A 20,266-nucleotide genomic window follows, 5' to 3' on the forward strand; every position below is an offset into this window, starting at 1 on the left:
TCTTAAGGTAACAAGAATCTAACATAGAAAATACTTAATCACTATAACCATACTGATTACTACAAAGCAACAGAACCGAAAGCTGGTCATGATAATTGCCCAATGACTAATTTTCGGAAGTTATGACAGGCCAGAGGGATATAAAGCTTTTGAGAAATAAAGTTATATCAGTTTGGAGGCAAAATGAATCTTTAATCATGTAAAAGTTGGACAATGAAAATTACATCTTTTTATCTGTAAACATCATGTTGTTTGTACATGATAATATTTTCCTACCTACCTGCCTGCCTGCCTCCCTTCCTCCCTACCTCCCTGCCTCCCTACCTACCTACCTCCCTACCTACCTACCTACCTACCTACCTACCTACCTACCTATACCTGCCTACCTACCTATACCTACCTACCTACCTACCCAGTTTGGCATGTGTTGAAATAGGAATCCAAAATTACTTTGATACTTGCCTAGTTTCATAAAAACTTAATATTAATATACTATAGCAAAAGTTATTTCCTTCAATTCTTGATGCATAGAAATATAAATTTGACTTAATAATCAAGCAATTCACATGCTTTTATTACACAGAGATAGCTTAGTTTGGTTGAATGATTCAATCAAGGCATATTACATACATGAGATGATTAAAACTACTAAGAATATATAAAATATAAACAAAAACATAATAAAGGGTTCATAGCACAAGTGCATACAACAAATACACAGACTCCCTTCATATAACAAAAAAAAAAACAACAGCAAAAAACTAAAAAATACAAACAAACAAAAAAAAACAAAACACAAAAACACCAAAAAAAAACCACCATCTATATTATAATGTATAGTTTAATTTTGGAGAATGAGTTATTGAATACTTTGTAATAAAAGCTTACAAAATAAAGCAAGTTTAATAAGTTTATTTCTATTTGTACAATTTATAAGACTTTAGTTCCTTTAGAGAGCTTGGGTGGTTAACATTGTATCTTTGAATATATTTCTTTTTATCATTAGAAAAATGTGTGCATTCAAAAATGAACTTCATCTCAAAGACAATATTTGTACATATTATTAAGTAGCATAATCGTTTTATCATGTTAACCTAAACGCTTGTTTGTAATTATAATCTATATTATAAACCACTCGGGTCAGTTTCCGAAATAAATTAAAAGCTTCCGAAACTAATTATCAGTTTTTAAATACAGTATATGACTGTATCACATTCCGAAACTTGAGACAATTTTCGTCTGATTTTGTTTGTTTGATTTTTTTCGCCATTAATAGTACATAAAATTATAAACAAAAAAATTAAAATGAAACTGTGCGTTTTTCCTATTGCAGATATATCTCCATATGGCATAAAAGGTGCGCAAAAAAGATATAAATTAACGGTTAAGAAAACATATAATAAACGGATTAAATGCACAGTTTTGCTTTTTTGTAATGTTTTTGTTGTTGTTTAATATGCGTAACTAAGGGTGCCATGTGAAAATAGCGTACTTCAATAATGATTAAATAAAAGCGTCAAAACATAACTGGGAAATGACAAATGATTAGTAAAACAAGAATATCACACATACAAAATGTACTTTCTGAATCAGAAGTATATTTTATGCAAGAATAGGTCATTGCTTCGATCATATACAATCACATATCCTGTGGAGTCGCGTTTTAAGTGCGCCCTCTTGCTTCTGCGGAAATAAATGCACGACAAAATGTGCATTAACTGTCTTTTAATTAGGATTTTTAATTAACATTATCATATGCGGGTTGTGACATCTCTTGCTGACTTGTAATTAGCTGACTGTATAATCTCTCGTCACGTGACTTCAACTCTTCATATGTAGCAGGGGAGGCACTCTCATAAGCGTTTTCTGTATCAAAAATAAAGAAAAAAAATGTAATTTACTGTACTCCTCACAGTGATTACCCCACCCCCTTTAGAGATTGTAATTACTGCCTTCACATACGTCACATGACGATGAAATTCACATGATGTAACGTCGAAATTCAAATGTACATATCGACCGTTATGTGTACATAGAAAATCTAACGTCATTTTTCATTTTTTATTGTGAACCTTTTGTACCTACGTTCGTATTAGTTTATAAAAAAAATATCAAAAGTATACAAAATAATGAAAAATAAATGTAAAAGCTAGCTAAAAATATTAAAATATGATAATAATGTTTGTGATGGTAGAGATCTCAGTACTGATAACGGGATATCACTGCGTAGGAGATTGACTTTTCACATATGATTTATTACTTCCCCTTGCCACCATTTTGAGGGTAATTTCCAATATATCATATGCCTAAGATAAGGTTTTACATCTCTCACAAGGAAACTGATAAAAATCGTTTATGTAGTGTTGCTTTAATGGTACTTTCCTCCATCTGAATAAAATATTCAATCTGATCAATCAGCTGTTTTTATTGATTTTTGTATAAATTGTCTATTATAATATATAGAGTACTGACCCAAAAAATGGCAGCCACTTTTCACAAGGAAGGTAAATTTTGTGAAATATCGTTTAAACTATCTAAGTATACAGTTTGAATTTGAATTCAGATTAATTGATATGTTATCCTACAAAGTTTCTTGTAAATTTGCTTTAAAGTTGTAAATTTGCTTGCTCCTTGTAATTTTGATTGCTTCTTGTAGATTTTCTTGTACATTTGAATGATTCTTGTAAAATTGCTTGACTTAAAGTAAATTTCCATGATTCTTGTAAATTTTCTTGTTAATTCGTTTTATACTTGTCAATATGCTTGATTCTAGTGAAAATACAACTTTTTGCTTTTAAATATAGCATCGCCAAGATAAAAAAGTAGCTTCTTTTTAATGTAAAATATATAACTCGTCAATCTTATACCATCATTTAACCTGCCGTCAGTATTCACTGGTATGTTTTCACTTTCGCCTTTCATTTGTCTGCCATTTCTAAAAGGTGTGAAAGGAAATACTGTTATAATATGATTGCTTTTATTATTTCAAATAAAAGTGTACTTTTCTTTTAAAGTGACATTATGCTCATTCGTTCGCTGTCCAATAATTGATAATGAAAATTGTTAATGATACCGAATAGAAACTACAGAAATTATACAAAAGACTGCCCCACTCTATTTAAAGAAAAGAGCGTAACCGATACATTCAGAACTATATTTATGGTCATTTCCGTTAGTCACAAGTATAATTGTTTTATTTTATTGTAAAATATAAAATTGAACAAAACTATAGCAAGTTATTTTCATGTTTTCCTGTTCACTCATTAATTACACCTGGATGTACATAGTGTCACTTTGAATCTAATAAACAGTATTCATTAACTTTAAAAACTCATGTTGCACATTTATCCAAGTTTAAGATATCACAAAATATTAATAATATTTTGAAAGATTCTCTTTTACTATTCGAGTCGAAAAAAATCATCATCATTTAAATAGATAACACATCAGTAAAACTCGATGTTCAATAACTATTTTTTTTTGGTCTGCCGATTTGGATTCAATAACATTAAGTTAACGGGAATGAGTATACCTTCGCCGCCATAAAGTCAACACAAGCGTGATTGTTACTCCACAAATAACACCGACCAGGCCTGCTGCGAATGTGGCTCCTAAAAGTGTACTTATAGAATGTCCGTCGTCAACATCTTTTATTGACTTTTCTAAAAGTATAAAACGAATCAGTGATAAATCTGTTAATTTGAGAACAAAAATATTTACGCAATAAGCATGTTTTGTCCAATTAATGACCAGAGTGGCGGCGTGATCGAGTGGTTAACGCATCGGACTAGTAATCTAAGGATTGCTGACCGCGTGGGCTCAAACCTTATTAGAGACAAGCCGTAGTTTCCTTGAGCAAGAAATTTTACATTCATTACTTTATGCTGGTTGGTTCCAGGGACGGATTCGAAAGTGTTTAAATAAGTTTTAATTTTAAATAACTTTGTATTAACTAATTAATGACTGAATTTATCATCATATTTCTACTGCGCAACTAACACAGTAACAGCTATTCTTGCAAATTTTGACTTCATTGTTGTAATTTACGTGGAATGTAAGTGCTGTTTGCAATGGATAAATTACTTCCTTCGTTCACTTTACAATATTTTACTTTTAAATACACTTCTCAATTACATTTACGATAAAGTTGTTAACAATTATTACCATATGTCCGAAGGTTTACAATATAAATAGTTAATCATATAGTTATTGACATAAAAAGAAAATAATAAAAGTTTATAATTGAATTTATTTAATCTATGTATTATCGCAGAAATATGAAAATAGAAACATTTTGGGCGACGAAAGGGATCATCTTATATGAAACGCAAATCGAAAGGTGGTAACATAGTTTTACCTTCAGAACATTTCACCCCTTCATATCCTTCTATACAACCATGCAGACATTCCGCTGTAACCTGGTTACAAGTCGTGTTTTGACATTGACTGCTGCATCTGTTCCCACATCTATTGCCATGAAACCCGTCTTTACATCCATAAAAACAATGCCCATTTACACCATCACATATGCGTGTATTTTCATTTGACTTGCATGTATGAGGACATGAATCGTTGCAAAACAGCCCGAAATAATTCATTTTACATCCTTCCAAGCAATGTCCCGTTTTCCAATCACACCTTCCATTGTTGCAAATATCGCTGCAGTGTTTTTCACAATGTTCTCCATATCTCGTAAACGACTTACATCCCTGTAAACACATCCCAGTATCACTTGTGCAAACTCGGCTTTCGTCAGTATCATTACAATTTGTACTACAGTTTCGTAAGCAATCGTCAGAGAACGTCTTACGCGTGCACTCTAAACATTTCCCTTCACTTTGACTGCATTTTTCACAATTTTTAGGGCACGTTTCCGTGCATCTTTCACCCCATTTTCCATGCAAACATCCAAGTGTACAAACACCATTGTCATTGCATACATTGCCTTTACAGTTGTATGGACAATGTGTACATATACTTTGATTTTTTCCATAGGGTATTACCCGATAATATCGACTGTCACATTTTATACAGTCTTTATAGCTACCTGAATCATCTGTGCTACAGGCTTGGCAATTTGATTCTATATTACGACACGATTTGGAACAGTTGACCCCATATGTACCATTTTCACACGTTTTGTTGCAAAAGTCTCCCGCTAATCCCGGTTTACAAACAAAACAACGGCCATCAGTAAATGAACATGATCCGATACAGCCAGATGGACAAACACGATAACATTTTTCCCCAAATAAGCCACTGTTACACTGTACACAATTTGATTCCGAAGTACAGACAGAACAATTCCCTGGGCATTTTAAATCACAATACGTTCCATATAATCCAGATGAGCAGGTATCGCATTTATGCCCAGTAAATTTAAGCTTGCATCCCCTACTACAATGTCCATTTTTTTTACCGCATTTACCATCGTTGCAGCCGTGTGGACATATGTACTGACAATATTGTCCGTAATATGCGTTGTCCTTACATATTAAACAGTATGTTTCTGATGTACAGGACACACAAGTACTAGCACAAGTATTGTTACATTCATCACCATACCTATCCCCCGAACACATATCACATTTACCTTTGACAAAATCAGTTGACTTACATGAACAATCCCCTGTTATCGAGCATGTATTATTTAAACATCCTTTACCACACGGTATATTACATTTTGTAGAATAGTACCCATGCTTACATTCCTTACATCTGTTATAATTTTCACAAGTATTGCAATTTTCTGGACACTCTTCTGTGCATTTTTCGCCAAAATACCCGGTCGTACATCCGTTGACGCAATTTCTATCGGCATCACACGCGTGTTGTCCATTTATGCAACATACGCACTCTGGACAAGCCTGCATTGAAATACCTGTGAAATCAGTTTTTAATATTATAGTAAACATGTTTGAAATATGATATTAGTATTGATCGAAATAATAGTGCAAAATAATTGAAATTAATGATCCTGTGGATTGACATCATTCCTCGTTTTTAAACCATCCCTGAAGTGGAGAAGAATTTAAGACCAGATATCAGATGTTAGACTAATGGTCTAAATATTGTCAGTTTCAATAGAAGTAAAAAAGGTGTTATTTTGTTGATGTTGTTGTTGTTTGAAAGCCGCAACGGCACTGTAAACGTTTAAAAAATATTAAACAATTTTTACAAACTTCTAAAAGAATGTATCAAATGCCTTAGATATTTGTTAATTATTGAACTAGAATATGTCCTTAACTGTAACTTACCAAATGGACATGCTAAAATCAGAAACGCTTGAATCATTGTTGACGACATCATTTCGTTGTCTATAAAAGAAACAGTAATAATTATTAAAAACATAATTATCAAGTCATTTGTGCATTTCACTATGCATATAAATTAGCGCTTATACGCCTGCATTATTTTCACAACTTGCATCAAGTTAAAAATAAATCAGCAAAATCTTTTCAATTTAGTTAAAAAATCAGTGGAGTTCCTTTTTCAAAAACATATGAAAAACAACATATTTTGAGCATTTGAAAATTAAGACATTTCTTTTTTTTTTAAATTATCATTGTATCGTAAGACATTTAAGCATCGGAAATTAAACAGAAATGTGGATTAAGTACGCCTGAATGTTTTTTTTTTTTTTTTTGTATTTGCAAATCTGTGACGTTCATATTTTCATTTTTTTACATTTTTTTCTTTTTGTTATTACATTGTCCGTTCGCATAGCTAAAAAAGAGGGCATCGGATTTGTAGTTAACTTTCTCTTCGGGCGAACTAAAATGTCTCCTTGACAAAATTTGAGCCGCGCCACGACATATCCAACATAATGCGTTTGCGACCAGCATGTATCCAGACCAGCCTGCGCATCCGCACATCTTATCAGGATCCATGCTGTTCGCTTACATACTCTATACCAAGTAGAGAAACTGAGAGCGAACAGCATGGATCCTGATCAGACTGCGCGGATGCGCAGGCTGGTCTGGATCCATGCTTGTCGCAAACCCATTATGTTGGTTTTGTCGTGACGCGGCTCAAATGATTTGGGACGTTATGTTCTTTAGTTATTTATCTCTCAACTCTAGTTCAGAAATCATATGAGATTTATAGTTATTTTATTTTGGTAGGTTGTCTTAGAAAGCCGAGGGTTTACCACAAATGTGTTGAAATCGCCGAAGCAAACCAAATAAATCGAGACCGCATAACCAAAAAAACCCTAATTTTAGTTCACTTTAGTTCATATTGTAAATTTAAGATTAGCTTAGCTTAAAATAAAGAAGTAAAACAATTTATGTAACACTAAAAATAATTGTATCTTATGGAATTTAATCTTGAAAAAAAAAACCCATTCATTTTTAGTACATTACCACATTCAATTTGCACATCGTAGTCACCATAATGTACTGGAGTTTGACAAGGTGGTGTCTATAATAGATGATTATTATTTCAGCAGATAAAAGAAAGAGAAATAAATAACAGTAGTTATAATGATACTAAAAACAAAAAAAAGTCTAAAAAAACAAAAAAACAACAAAAACAACAACGTTATAAGCAGCAAGGACAAAAGTTTCGGTAAAATTAGGAAAATACCTGTTAAATACAAGTTAATTCCAAAATTCAAACAGTCTTTTTTGCACTAAATGATTGGAACTGCTCGAGTCGTGTCAATGCTACTTCCTATTATAAAATTCATCATAACTTGACAATACGAAGGAAACAAGCTAATTAAACGATACTTTAGCGTATCCTTTACTACTCTTCAAGATCTGTTAAACTATATAATTTGAACATTTAAACATACTTCCTATTCAAATTATTCAACTTAAGAGATTTGTGATTTCACGTATCACGATTCACCGCTTGTAGCAATGCTATGTGCATTTTCGACTTTTGTTTTCAAATAAGTTGTTCTTCGGTTATACCGATATCCGGCTAAAACGATATGAAATTTGCAGTCACCTGAATATCGTTATAAGCGGAGTTTACTGCACATGCTTCAAACGGTGCATTTAATAAAATCATTTGGTGACAGTGATGTCTGATTGACTATGGGTTAAGTCTTATCGATATTGAAATGACCATTTTCCAACTTAAATAGCGGAGAAATACCTCAGATCCTCAGTACCACCAACGTTCTTTATGCGATTTTGTAAGCTACCTTACATGAAAGACGTCCAAGTCCCCGACGGAGTTCAAAGCCACACTGGTGAGTAGCCTGTATGAGAATCCAAATATTTTTCCAGTTTCGGATTAAGATTTACACATCTATGTTTATGCATGTATGTTTTAATCTATAAATGATCAGTCACACTGACTAAGCAATTACATCTGAAAAGAAATGCTTTAATCTGTAAAATACTATGAATGAGAAATTTCTTGCTTCCATATTAACTTATTCTTAAATTTAATAAAGCTTTATGTTTCCTGCAAAGTTTAGTGTTTGAATTTCAAAAGAAAAAATACTTTCAAATGCTTAAATGAAATAAATATGGTAGTAAATTGTCTTACAATTGCATGGCGCATTCACGGAAAGCATGGCTAAACGGATATACCACTACCTTAAATAGTATGATCATATTTTGTACCGGAACATTTAATTCTGTTTTCGTACAACAAGCACGTGGGTAAAATAGCGGTGACATATAATATTACAACTCTCGTCGAGAATGGAAGTGCTATGAATCTACTGCAGGTAAATTTCATAAAAATATTTCTTAAGATATAGCTTTTTATCCTTCTGAGTGCCATGCGAATGCTTACTTGAATATAAGTTTGAAAATTTTGCAAAAAGTATAAGTTTAGTCAGAATTTTCTTGAATATCAGACAAGATTATCTACTGTTTTCACTGGTGCTAGAAAAAACCTGTCGTACATCATCCCCAATGTATGACAAGTCGCGTGCTTTAAATGACGTCATTCCAACACGCTTTTAATGAATGAATTACGTTCAATGAATGACGTTGTTTTCCATTATGAATGAGGTTGTAAATTCATACGCTTCTATAAGAAACAATTGCTAAATGAAAATATTAGTTTTTGGTATTTCTTTCCAAAATACGATTCATGTAATATGCAAGGAAAATTATCAAACACCGGTTGCCGTTACAGACTATAATATCTTGGCAAGCCTCGTTACACAAATGGGCGGGTCCACTCGGGACTTATATTCCCATCCGTACCGCAAACATGTCAGAGATTTTTCTTGCATATTCTGCCATATTATTTCATGTTTAATATGATTTAGCTCAATATAATATATGTTCATGGAAATTCAAGTCATTTCATACATAACTATTTTCTTACAATAGCGTATTTACAACTTAAATAACAACGGCGAAATGACGTCATCCTAAGCATATATTTCCCTTCTAAAATGACGTCATTTAAACGCGGTTCATTCATTAAGTGCGCTAAATGATGTTGTTGTGTGGCACGCGACTCATCTGGCACCCCCACCCCCCATGCCAGATGAAATTTCCGGCATGAGTAAAACTCACGGAAACGCCATTCTACCTTGCAAGAAAGGAATATCTAGCTTGAGGGTAACTGTTTTTGACGGTAACGGAGTTCTGCCGGCAGCCGGTGTAAGATTTTTATATCATATAATCGGAACTGAATAGTTGATCGATTAACAACGGCCTCTTGACCAAGTTCATATTCCGAGAAAAATTAAAACCATGCATTGTTTCTTACATAGATACAAATAAGTACGTCTTCAATTATTAATGGAAGTTGATGTGTTTTCAACACTAACTACACCATTATTGGATAACAAAACCCAAAACTGCATTTGAAAAGAAATAGAGACACAGAAACAATTGCTGTAAGGACACGTTCAGGCGCGCCTTGCGTAATAGCCATTAGACTATTGATTTAAATTGAATGGGAATGTGTGATTTGCACGTAAAATAAAAATAGACAGGATATTTATTGAAATTGAATTAAGGAAATGTTTGTTTTTGCACGTAAAATCATCAAGTAATATTTCACTCGAAGCGGCGGCATGTTTTGAAGATAGTGCCTATGCTATTAAGCTGTGATCTTAACAAACAAATATCCTCTGTTATACATGTATATGCCAGTTTAAATAATTATTACGAAAAGACAGTTGTATCATAAGACAACAATATATAAATAGAATATCAAAAATCGTAATCTCTAAAACAAAAAAAAACAAAAACAAAAAATACAAAGCCACAATATAAAAAGTGTTAAAGGATCTGCTCGAATGAGCCTGTTAATGGACGGTAGCGGTCAACGCAAGCACACGTCGACACCTCATGCACCGGCTTTTAGCATAAACGACAGTGATATAATTGTAAACTGAGCTGAGGTGCATGAAATTGTTATAGTCAACAAAAAACTCGTGCTTACTGGCAATACCAAGTGCAATATCTGGCTATGTTGTAACTGTATAAAGCCTTCAAAGATTTCGAGTAAACAGTTTTCGAAGATTTATATCATAACTATGTAGGAGTTTTAATATGATGTAGGCACGTGAGAAGTTAAAAGGATACAATCTTGCATTTTTTCCGGTTCACATTTATCTCAAGGCAATATATTTCCTTATGTATTGTTGCGTTTTAAGTGTTAGATGTATCAACAATAAGCATTGTTCAACTTAAACTATCAATATGTGTTTCATTATTTGAGATAAATTACCGGATACTTTAAAATATGATAGACAAGATCAACAAGGAAAGGCGGTGTTAAAGGAACACAGTTGTCTTAGTCAGAAAATGAATAGTGAGTAATTCAAATTACGGATATTTTATTATTGCAAGTAAGGATGATATATTTTATGATGTATTTGCGTTTGTTATAATGATACTAGTATTTATTTCATTATATAATATGTGTTGATAAGTCTCCATATAATATTTAGTTTAATATATTGATATTCAAAGCGTAGTCAAATATTGTACAAATAAAAGTGTGCAAAAGACAGAGAAGTTATATTTCAGATAATATACTTATAATTTTATTATCGATCCCATAATGTGTACATTTTACAAAGATTACAAATTTAAATGGATATACCCTAATAATCATGTATGCGGGCCGCCATATTGATACTTTCTTAGATTATGACGTCATCGAAAAACACTTTCTTGCGTGACAAAAAGTACATAGATAAATATAACGAAATTTATGTAACAAAGGCCATGCGGCATTGCATTTCTTTATATAACAATGATACTAAAATAAGTTGTACCATTTATTAATATTCGTAATCATTTTGTTTTTAAGATCTTCTTTAGGTTTTGTTGCGTTAGGAAAGATGACACCAACTGGTCTGTCTTTTATATCTGTAATAATATTCTTACAATTTGGTATGTATATTTTTATTTTCATTTAATGTATTTACATTCATCTTGTTCTTTGAAATTCAGTTGTTTTTTTATACACAATGTGTTATTTTGAATTGATTGTTATGATTTAAGTAAGTTTGCATCGTTAAAAAAAGTGCCAAAGGCAATGTTAAAGCGCTAATTTTGCAAACAAATCAAGATTATTCCCTTGTAAGAACCATTTGAATTCACTGCACCGATCTTATATGTAATTAAGTAGTTCTACTGAAAAAAAAAAATGAAATACATAAATTTAGAATGTAAATGTAATTTGAGTCTACAACATTGGCTAGAGTGAAGATTATTTCAGAATGATATAATATTTATTTTATGCTATTTAACATAATCAAATAATGTCGGAATCATAACAAGTGGACAGTAAAATAGAGAGAAATAATGAATCCCCATAGAACGTCTAAAACAGCAAAATTAAAAACTTTGCAGTCTCAGTTTGATTTAGCCTGTTGGAAAGGAAACGCTGAATACATATACTTATAATCTGGAAACAAAGTGATCCCTCGGAAGCATTAATCACAACAAAATTACAAGAGAATTGCAGACTCGGTTTGATAGAGTCTGTACATGTTAAGCCTTGTTAGATATATATATATATATATATATATATATATATATATATATATATATATATATATATATATATATATATATATATATATTTTTTTTTATTTTTTTTTTGAGGAGGGGGTGGGGTAACATATTTGAGCTATCGCATACTGGTGAGCATCAACCAAGCATTAACCTCTAAGTAAAATGTGATAATAAATCAACATAAGTAGGCATGTTAATTTTAGATATTGTGAAATCAATTTAAATTAAAATAAATAATATTTGATATTGTTTCTAGGATTATCGATACATACATGTCCTGAATGTGTATGTTGCAAAAACGGAAAGTACGCGTGTGATTCCGATAAAACGTGTGTCGACGGATGTACAGCTGGGTATTTTGGCGACAAATGCACAGAAAAGTGTCCAGAAAATTGCAATACTTGTAAAACTAGATACAGTTGTACAGAATGTAAGCCTGGGTACTATTCTACAAAATGTAATATACCGTGCGGAAAAGGATGTGTAAATAATACATGCTCGACAACAGGGGATTGCCCGTGTAAATCAACTGATTTTATCAAAGGTAAATGTGATTATTGTTCCGAGAATAAATATGGTGATGAATGTAACAATACTTGTCCAGTTAACTGTGTATCCTGTACATCAGACAGCTACTGTTCTGTTTGTAAAAGCAACGCATATTACGGACCACATTGTCAGTACATATGTCCACACGGCTGCAACGGTGGTAACTGCAGTAAAAAAAATGGACATTGCAGTAGGGGATGCAAGCTTAAATTTACTGGGCATAAATGCGATACCTGCTCATCTGGATTATATGGAAAGTATTGTGATTTAAATTGCTCGGGGAATTGTTCAGCCTGTACTTCGGGATCAACTTGTACACAGTGTAACAATGGCTTCTTTGGGGAAACATGTAATCGTGTTTGTCCATCTGGCTGTAACGGATCATGCTCATTTACTGATGGCCGTTGCTTTGTTTGTAAACCGGGATTAGCGGGAGACTTTTGCAACAACACGTGTGAAGATGGAACATATGGGGTCAACTGTTCCAAATCGTGTCGTAATATAGAACTAAAGTGCCAAGTCTGTAGCACAAATGAATCAGGTAGCTATAAAGAGTGTATAAAATGTGACAGTGGATATTATCTGGTCACCCCCTACGGAAAAAATCAAAGTATATGTACACATTGTCAATATAACTGTAAAGACAATGTATGCAATGATGCTGGTGTTTGTACACTTGGATGTGTGCATGGAAAATGGGGTGAAAGATGCGCGGAAAATTGCGCTAAAAATTGTGAAAAATGCAGTCAAATTGAAGGAAAATGTTTAGAGTGCACGCGTGAGACGTTCTCTGACGATTGCTTAAGAAAATGTAGCACACATTGTAATGATAGTGACAATAGCCGAGTTTGCACAAGTGATACGGGGATGTGTTTACAGGGATGTAAGTCGTTTACAAGATACGGGAAACACTGTGAAAAACATTGTAACGATACTTGCAACAATGGAGGGTGTGATTGGAAAACGGGACAGTGCTCGGATGGGTGTAAAATGAATTATTTTGGGCTGTTTTGCAACGATTCATGTCCTCATACATGCAAGTCAAACGAAAGTAAACGCATATGTGATGGTGTAAATGGGCATTGTTTTTATGGATGTAAAGACGGTTTTCATGGCAGTAGATGTGAGAACAGATGCAGCAGTCAATGTAAAAATACGACTTGTAACCAGGTTACATTGGAATGTCTGCTTGGTTGTATCGAAGGATATGAAGGGGTGAAATGTTCTAAAGGTAAGACTATGTAAACAACGTTAGATTTTTTGAGAAATAAAAAGTATCCAGCCATCTTTATCATAAATATTAGAGAAAGACAGCATACACCAAATAGGCATACATTTAAGTTGTATCAATAGTTGTGTATGAAATATCAATGTGTAACAATCAAGTGCTAAAACTTTAGTTTTTAGAAGCCCACTCTCCCATTCACCGCCCTTGTGCTCTTCCAGGCTGTGTCCAGTTTACGTTCGATGGACTTGTTTGACTGGTCGCTATTGTAGGCTGAGTTCTGCGAACGGCATTTCCATTGGCTGATCTTCGTATTCATATTCAATAGTGAATAATGTTTCTAATTTAATCCAAATGTTCTTTACATGAAGGAACAAACAGGTCAGTTTTGAATGATATTCCTCGTACTTGTGTGTTCTATAATAAGGTAAAGATACAAATTTTATGCAATCACATTCTGTTTTCTTTTAAAGCTATACAAGAGGACAACAAGCTTCTAATAACTATCTCTACAGCTGCTGGTGTGGGTCTTGTTGTAATCATCTTGCTAATTATTCTATCATGTTGTCTGGTAAAACGAAAGAGAAGGTGCGTACAGTACATATAATTGAAGGCACACAAATTAATATTTCATTTTTGTAATAGTATTGTTTGTATGGCTTTAGAATATAAGTCATGTTAGATGTTATCATTTGAGTCAAATAGCGCTGAGTACTTAACTAGCTTGATAGCTTCCTCACGTTAAAGAATCTGAAGAAAAAGGCAGGATTCGAGCCCAAAGCGATGAGTCAAATTGCTTGAATTCAACGACCCTGACTAGTGAGTAACGGACGCATCAAACTTTGTATTGGTAAAAGTCTATTTATAATGCTATTTTGGATTGCTGCGTAAATAATGCTATTTTGGATTGCTGAGTAAATATATTAAAATGAAAAGCTATTCAATTTATAATATATTGTAAAATAGTCAAAAAAGGTAGCAACATTGAAAAATACGCCTGTTTTGATGAATGGCTAAAAGCAATATGTAAGAGCTGAGATAAAAATTTCGTTTTAACATTTCAGACAAAGACCACCAACTGATAAAACATGCACAGGAAATGAAAACACACAGAATATGCAAATGAGTGCCATCAACTACGAAGAGATTGAATCAGGTTAATACCTTTGAATGGGAGTTTTTAATTGGTGTTGAATATCTTAAAATCTTTCATTAATTTATAAAACATGTAGTACATGTAGTACTATATTAATATATTCTTTCAAGTACTTCAGTTTCAAAAGTAAAGTAGATATTTGCAATTATCAGTCAAAATTCAGGTCAGTCTCAATTGTTGTGATAATTTCATAAAATAATATGTCTTGGATCAAAAATAGTTTTTGGGACGCTGTTTAATGCAACACAGACCAAGGGTTTAACCACCTTTGTAATTCTCCAGTGATAGGCCAATAATGACACATAAGCAGGACATATGAACATCTAAAAATGAAATTACCTCATCTGAAATAAAAGGTAACTCATGTTTACATGTACAGTGAAATTTGAGAAAACCGGACGCTTAGAAAATCGGAACTCTCTAAATACCGGACGAATAATTCAGTCCCAAATTTTCCCTTCTTTAAACTATTGTATTAAACATTGACAATACCGGAATCTGTAAAAACCGAATATCGGACGGTTGATAGGGGACTACAAAGTCAATTATATAGACAAGTATCTATAAATAAGAATTACGTGGTTTTATAACAGTAACTTTAGGATAAAGCCCCCGCCTCCTTGCATTCTACTTCTTTTGACCATAGCCATTGGTAAATGCGACATTACCTTTCGAATACTTTTATTTTTATTTTTTAGCTTCAACTTATGCCGAGCCTTTAGAACCGAAGAAACAGTTGGATGGTGGTGCAAAAACAGTGTATGACACAACATATGAAGACCAACAGAATGTTCCCGATAATAGTAGTGAATATGCTGTTGTTAATAATGAAAAGTTTATTAAGGAACCAAAGGTATTCACTGAAGAGGTCTATGACACAACGCACGATAAGAAGGACAACCGACCATTAAAAGGTAGCAATGAGTATGCCGTACTCAGTGTTAGGTCTAACAAACCTGCTGATGTTGGTAATCAAAGCGGGACATTTTCGGAAGGTGGAGATGATGTTTATGACACTACAGAAGAAAACCAAAACAAAGCAATTCTTCATTCATTCAGTGATTATGCTTCATACGACGGCAAGCTAAGGGGAAACAGTAAAACAGACTCTGCAGATGCAGTATATGATACTACAGGTGATGGAACTGATAAGAAAAACGTTCCAATAAACAATGACTATGATGTGTTTAGCACAGATAGTAAACAAATATAGTAAGGATACAGAAAAAAGCACGATACTTATCATCATTACACAGAACATAAAAATGTATCGTCTATACCCACATAAGTAAACGCGCCTTATGACGGCGTAAAAAACGAACATAACTTATATGCCTAAATGTTTTTTTTTGTTACAAAATACGTTCATATTTGACAAAAGAAATACAAAATTCGTATCCGTATTCAATACTTTGTATTCCTCGACTAGCTTGTGTTCGTACATTTCCGTATTTCCGGGTCAGCCGAATATCGAAGGGAACAACCTTAATTTATTTACCATGCGGTCTCTCAAACGTGTCACAGCATTGATTAAATTACAATTAAAGTGACATTTTTGTCATTTTTTCCCTGTTAAATTGAGTTGAATTCGTTATATATTTCCAAAGATTGACAGTTATTAATATCACGACTCACAAATAATTGATAATGAAAAAAATGTTTATTATGCAATATAAAAAAACAACATAGAATGTAAAAAGACTCTTTTTACGAAATATATGTGCCTACACATTCTGAACGATATTTAAAGTCTGTTGGTCGCCTGCATTATTTTTTTCATAGAATAATATTTAATTGAACACAAGTATGGCAACATCTCAAGTTTTTTTGTTTTTATTTTTACCTGTTCGCTGACTATTAACACTTGTGAGTAAGACCTAACCTAATACATATCATGTCATAATAAGATGCCAAACTATTCCATAATTTTGTCTGAATAATATTTTTGTTTCAAAATCGATACTGCGGACATTTACTCGTGGAAAAGGCGGTAAGATTCGCGCGCTCCATGACGTCAAACATTTTCATGCTCGTTTCAAAGCACAACACTACTTAAGTGCGTAATATTTGTGTTTCTTTAAAATAAATACTACGTATGTTTAGTGAAGCAATACAATATACAGCTTATACATTATTGTGCCATTTCAATATACTGTATTATGCTACTTTATTAGACTGTAATGTGCAATATTACTTAAGTATAATGTACTATATTTATTTCATTGGACAGTATTGTGCTATAATAATCATTGAACTGTATTATACTACACATACTTTATTGGATTGTATTGTGCTATTTTATTGGACTGTATTGTGCTATTGTATTGGACTGTATTGTGCTATGTTTTTGAACTTTTTTGTGCTATTTTATTGGTCTGTTTAAGGAGTTTAGGCTTAGTTGTTCTATCTTCCTTAAGGACATTGAGTACTTTTGTTATGGTCATTGGGCTTACTTTCATATGTGTTTTACATAATCATTATGGTGTTTTATTTATTTAACCGTTTGTGACCATAACAACTGTTAGAATTTAACTTGGCGGGGATTAATTTTTTTACAGGAAATATGATAATTTTATAGGAACATGATAGGGCTAAGATTGAGGTTTGGTGCACGATTAACCGGTTTAAAGTCCCCAGCAGTACTTGTGCTGCTGACCGTTCCGAGGCGGCGCCCCTCTCTGTTCCTCAGATGTATGTCTGTGTTGTTTCATGCTGTTTTGGTGACACTTTTGCTTGAGTCCTTTTCTCCTGTGCCCTTTGACTTTGTTGGCCTATTACTCAATCATTTATTTTTCTTTGAATTTCTTATCAGTTACAAATTATTTTCTATTATTCAATCATTCATTTGTTTTCTTTGAATTCCTTATCAGTTACAAATTATTTATCAGTTTAGTAATTGACCTGCTCGTGTTTGTGCCCTGTCCCATTTTTGTTTGGTGCCCGTCTGTATTTCTTGCCTCTGGATCTTGTTGCTGGGTCGTGTGGGGTTGCGTTCATTGAACGTCGCTTTTCCTTCTTGATCTTATTTATCATGTTTGTTGAATAGTAAACTAATATATTGTTATTGTAAACTAACTATATGTTGTTTCATTAAATACTATACTTTGTTGTTGTTTTTTTTTTTGGAGTCAACAATCTTACATTTCATGGATTTTTAGCTTTTAGATAACATTTATATAGTTTATAGTAAACAAGCAAAATGAGGCGAGAACAGAAAGGAAACAGAAAGGAAACAAACAAGTTACATCTATATCAGACTTGCTGAAATGATATAATCACTTCTATTGGTTTTTTTTCTAATATGCAAAGTGTTAAGACAAAGATATGGGAAGCTGAAAGGTTAACAAAGAAGACCTTCTCAAGATGATTCAGGTATGACTTGATGAACTAATTTTATGCACTCCTTAGCACCGGCCAAACTGGTTAAGGAAGACCTTGGATTTCCATCTGTCTGTGTACGAACAGACACTTGAGAAGAACCACAGACATTTTGTAAGCTAGATGATGTTGGTTAAGCTCGTACAAAAACTTTACACGCTACTGTTTGAATCTTTCTATAAAAGATAAATGAGCCGCGTCATGACAAAACCAACATAATGCGTTTGCGACCAGCATGGATCCAGACCAGCCTGCGCATCCGCACAGTCTGATCAGGATCCATGCTGTTTGCTAACAAACCTTATAACAAGTAAAGAAACTGAAAGCGAACAGCATGAATCCTGATCAGACTGCACGGATTCTCATCTAAATTAATCTGGATCCATGCTGGTCGCAAACCCACTATGTTGGTTTTGTCATGACACGGCTCAAGTGTTTTTTTTATTACCATATTATAAATCGTAAGGCGCACCTGTTTAGTACGTATATTTTGCTACTTGTGAAGCCCGGTATAGAATAAAATGAGCACGCAAATGAACATTGAAAGCTCGCAATTGTATTCAGATATGAAATATATGAATATAAGTCTCAATAAACGGCCTATGATTATAAGAGGATAATCGTTTGTGATTTTTCATATCTGTTAATATTCGCAAAATGTCTCACAATGATGCCAGATATGTAACTGTTCATTCGTTCATAAACATCTCTGATCATAAATAAGTCAAAACTATGACATATCATGTACAAATAACAATATAATACTAGTAATCAATTGTTTAAAATAAGAATTGTTTATAATAAAATAACTTATAAAACATGGAAACACATCAATATTTAACCTCTTCTGTGTAACAGTGCTTCGAGTGTTTGTAACCAATCAAATGCTTGACAATGAATTGGCCAATTGTCTGGGAGAGGACACTCATAAGCTTTAATAGCTTTCTGTCCAATCCCAAATTGTATTGTGTAAATACTGCTTATCTCGTAAATATATCGAATAAATATGTTTAAACCAAATCTTTTATATTTTATGTATTTGACTACTTTATGTTCAAGTCTATTGTCTGTGAAGAGGCATAGTTGAATTACGGCGTGATGGAAACAGGAAGTTTTAAGCTAATATTAGATTTGTTATAGATAACGATGACCCTTTATACACGCTCGGTTAAAACGAACATGTTAAAGGCGAACAAGTGCGTATATATGTGAAACAACGAACAATCGCAACAAAATGAACTACGCAAAATAATTAATCGATAAAGACAAAATACGTTGAAAATAAACAAAAAAATCTGTTTAAGGCTTTTAATCAGTCAAAATTACTTTTCATTGGTAAATATATAGTCAAGGCTTAAGCAATTATGAGGTAATGTGAATCACATGTAAATGAATTATGCTAGAATGTTAGATTTTATTTTATATTTTACTTGCTTTTGATTGCTCATAATATGAATACATTGTAAATAAATAAGTGTGATTGCAAGGCCGAGTGGTTAAAATGCTGGGCTAGTAATCTAACGATATGCAGTAACGGGGTGCAAACCCGGTATGGGGCAAGTCGTTGTTTCCTTGAGCATGAAAATTTACACTCATTGCTCAGTACTGGTTGGTTTTAAGACAACATTCATGAGTGTGTCTTTTATCTTATATCAAATATAGATACAATTTTAGTAAACTAATTAAGTAGGACAAAAGTCTTGTTATACTTTGAGATGGTCAAAGCAATGCTTTTATCGTATTCATTACGGTTATATTGCACATTAATTTTATTGAATTTGTTTAAACTACTAGTTTAAAGCAACTAGCCACCAGATTCATGATAGTTTTCATTAACAATATTGGAAATGTATCTTAAAAAAATAGTATGATATAACCAAAGAAAGAACTTTAAACATTTAAAAACGACACAGATAATCAACGTAAATTACCAAAAAAAAAGAGGTCAGAAAATGCAAGATTGCCATCACTCAGTAAGACACACAGTAGAAATATGGTGAT

The 20,266-nt window shown here is 32.9% G+C and overlaps 2 protein-coding genes across 3 annotated transcripts; one reads left to right on the forward strand and one right to left on the reverse strand.

Moving 5' to 3' along the window:
- Nucleotides 1-802: 802 nt before the first annotated feature.
- Nucleotides 803-7,702, reverse strand: LOC132716178 (multiple epidermal growth factor-like domains protein 10). 2 transcript variants are annotated; one of them, XM_060699384.1, is made up of 6 exons: nucleotides 7,588-7,702; nucleotides 6,258-6,317; nucleotides 4,358-5,881; nucleotides 3,533-3,647; nucleotides 2,868-2,935; nucleotides 803-1,866 (listed from the first exon to the last, which is right to left on the reverse strand). In XM_060699384.1, the coding sequence occupies exons 2-6, from the start codon at nucleotides 6,307-6,309 to the stop codon at nucleotides 1,739-1,741; spliced, it is 1,887 nt and encodes a 628-aa protein (XP_060555367.1). In that variant the 5' UTR covers nucleotides 6,310-6,317; nucleotides 7,588-7,702; the 3' UTR covers nucleotides 803-1,738. The 2 variants fall into 2 exon arrangements, with proteins under 2 accessions (XP_060555367.1, XP_060555366.1); XM_060699383.1 differs by having other exon boundaries at nucleotides 3,533-3,662; nucleotides 7,588-7,698.
- Nucleotides 7,703-11,228: 3,526 nt separating this feature from the next.
- On the forward strand, nucleotides 11,229-17,996 carry LOC132716179 (multiple epidermal growth factor-like domains protein 10). The gene is made up of 5 exons (XM_060699386.1): nucleotides 11,229-11,330; nucleotides 12,214-13,737; nucleotides 14,205-14,319; nucleotides 14,796-14,887; nucleotides 15,586-17,996. The coding sequence occupies exons 1-5, from the start codon at nucleotides 11,279-11,281 to the stop codon at nucleotides 16,098-16,100; spliced, it is 2,298 nt and encodes a 765-aa protein (XP_060555369.1). The 5' UTR covers nucleotides 11,229-11,278; the 3' UTR covers nucleotides 16,101-17,996.
- The last annotated feature ends 2,270 nt before the right edge of the window (nucleotides 17,997-20,266 follow it).

The sequence above is a fragment of the Ruditapes philippinarum genome, unplaced genomic scaffold, assembly GCF_026571515.1.
Source record: "Ruditapes philippinarum isolate M1 unplaced genomic scaffold, ASM2657151v2 ctg5559_1_1_1_1, whole genome shotgun sequence".
Taxonomy (NCBI): Eukaryota; Metazoa; Mollusca; class Bivalvia; order Venerida; family Veneridae; genus Ruditapes; species Ruditapes philippinarum.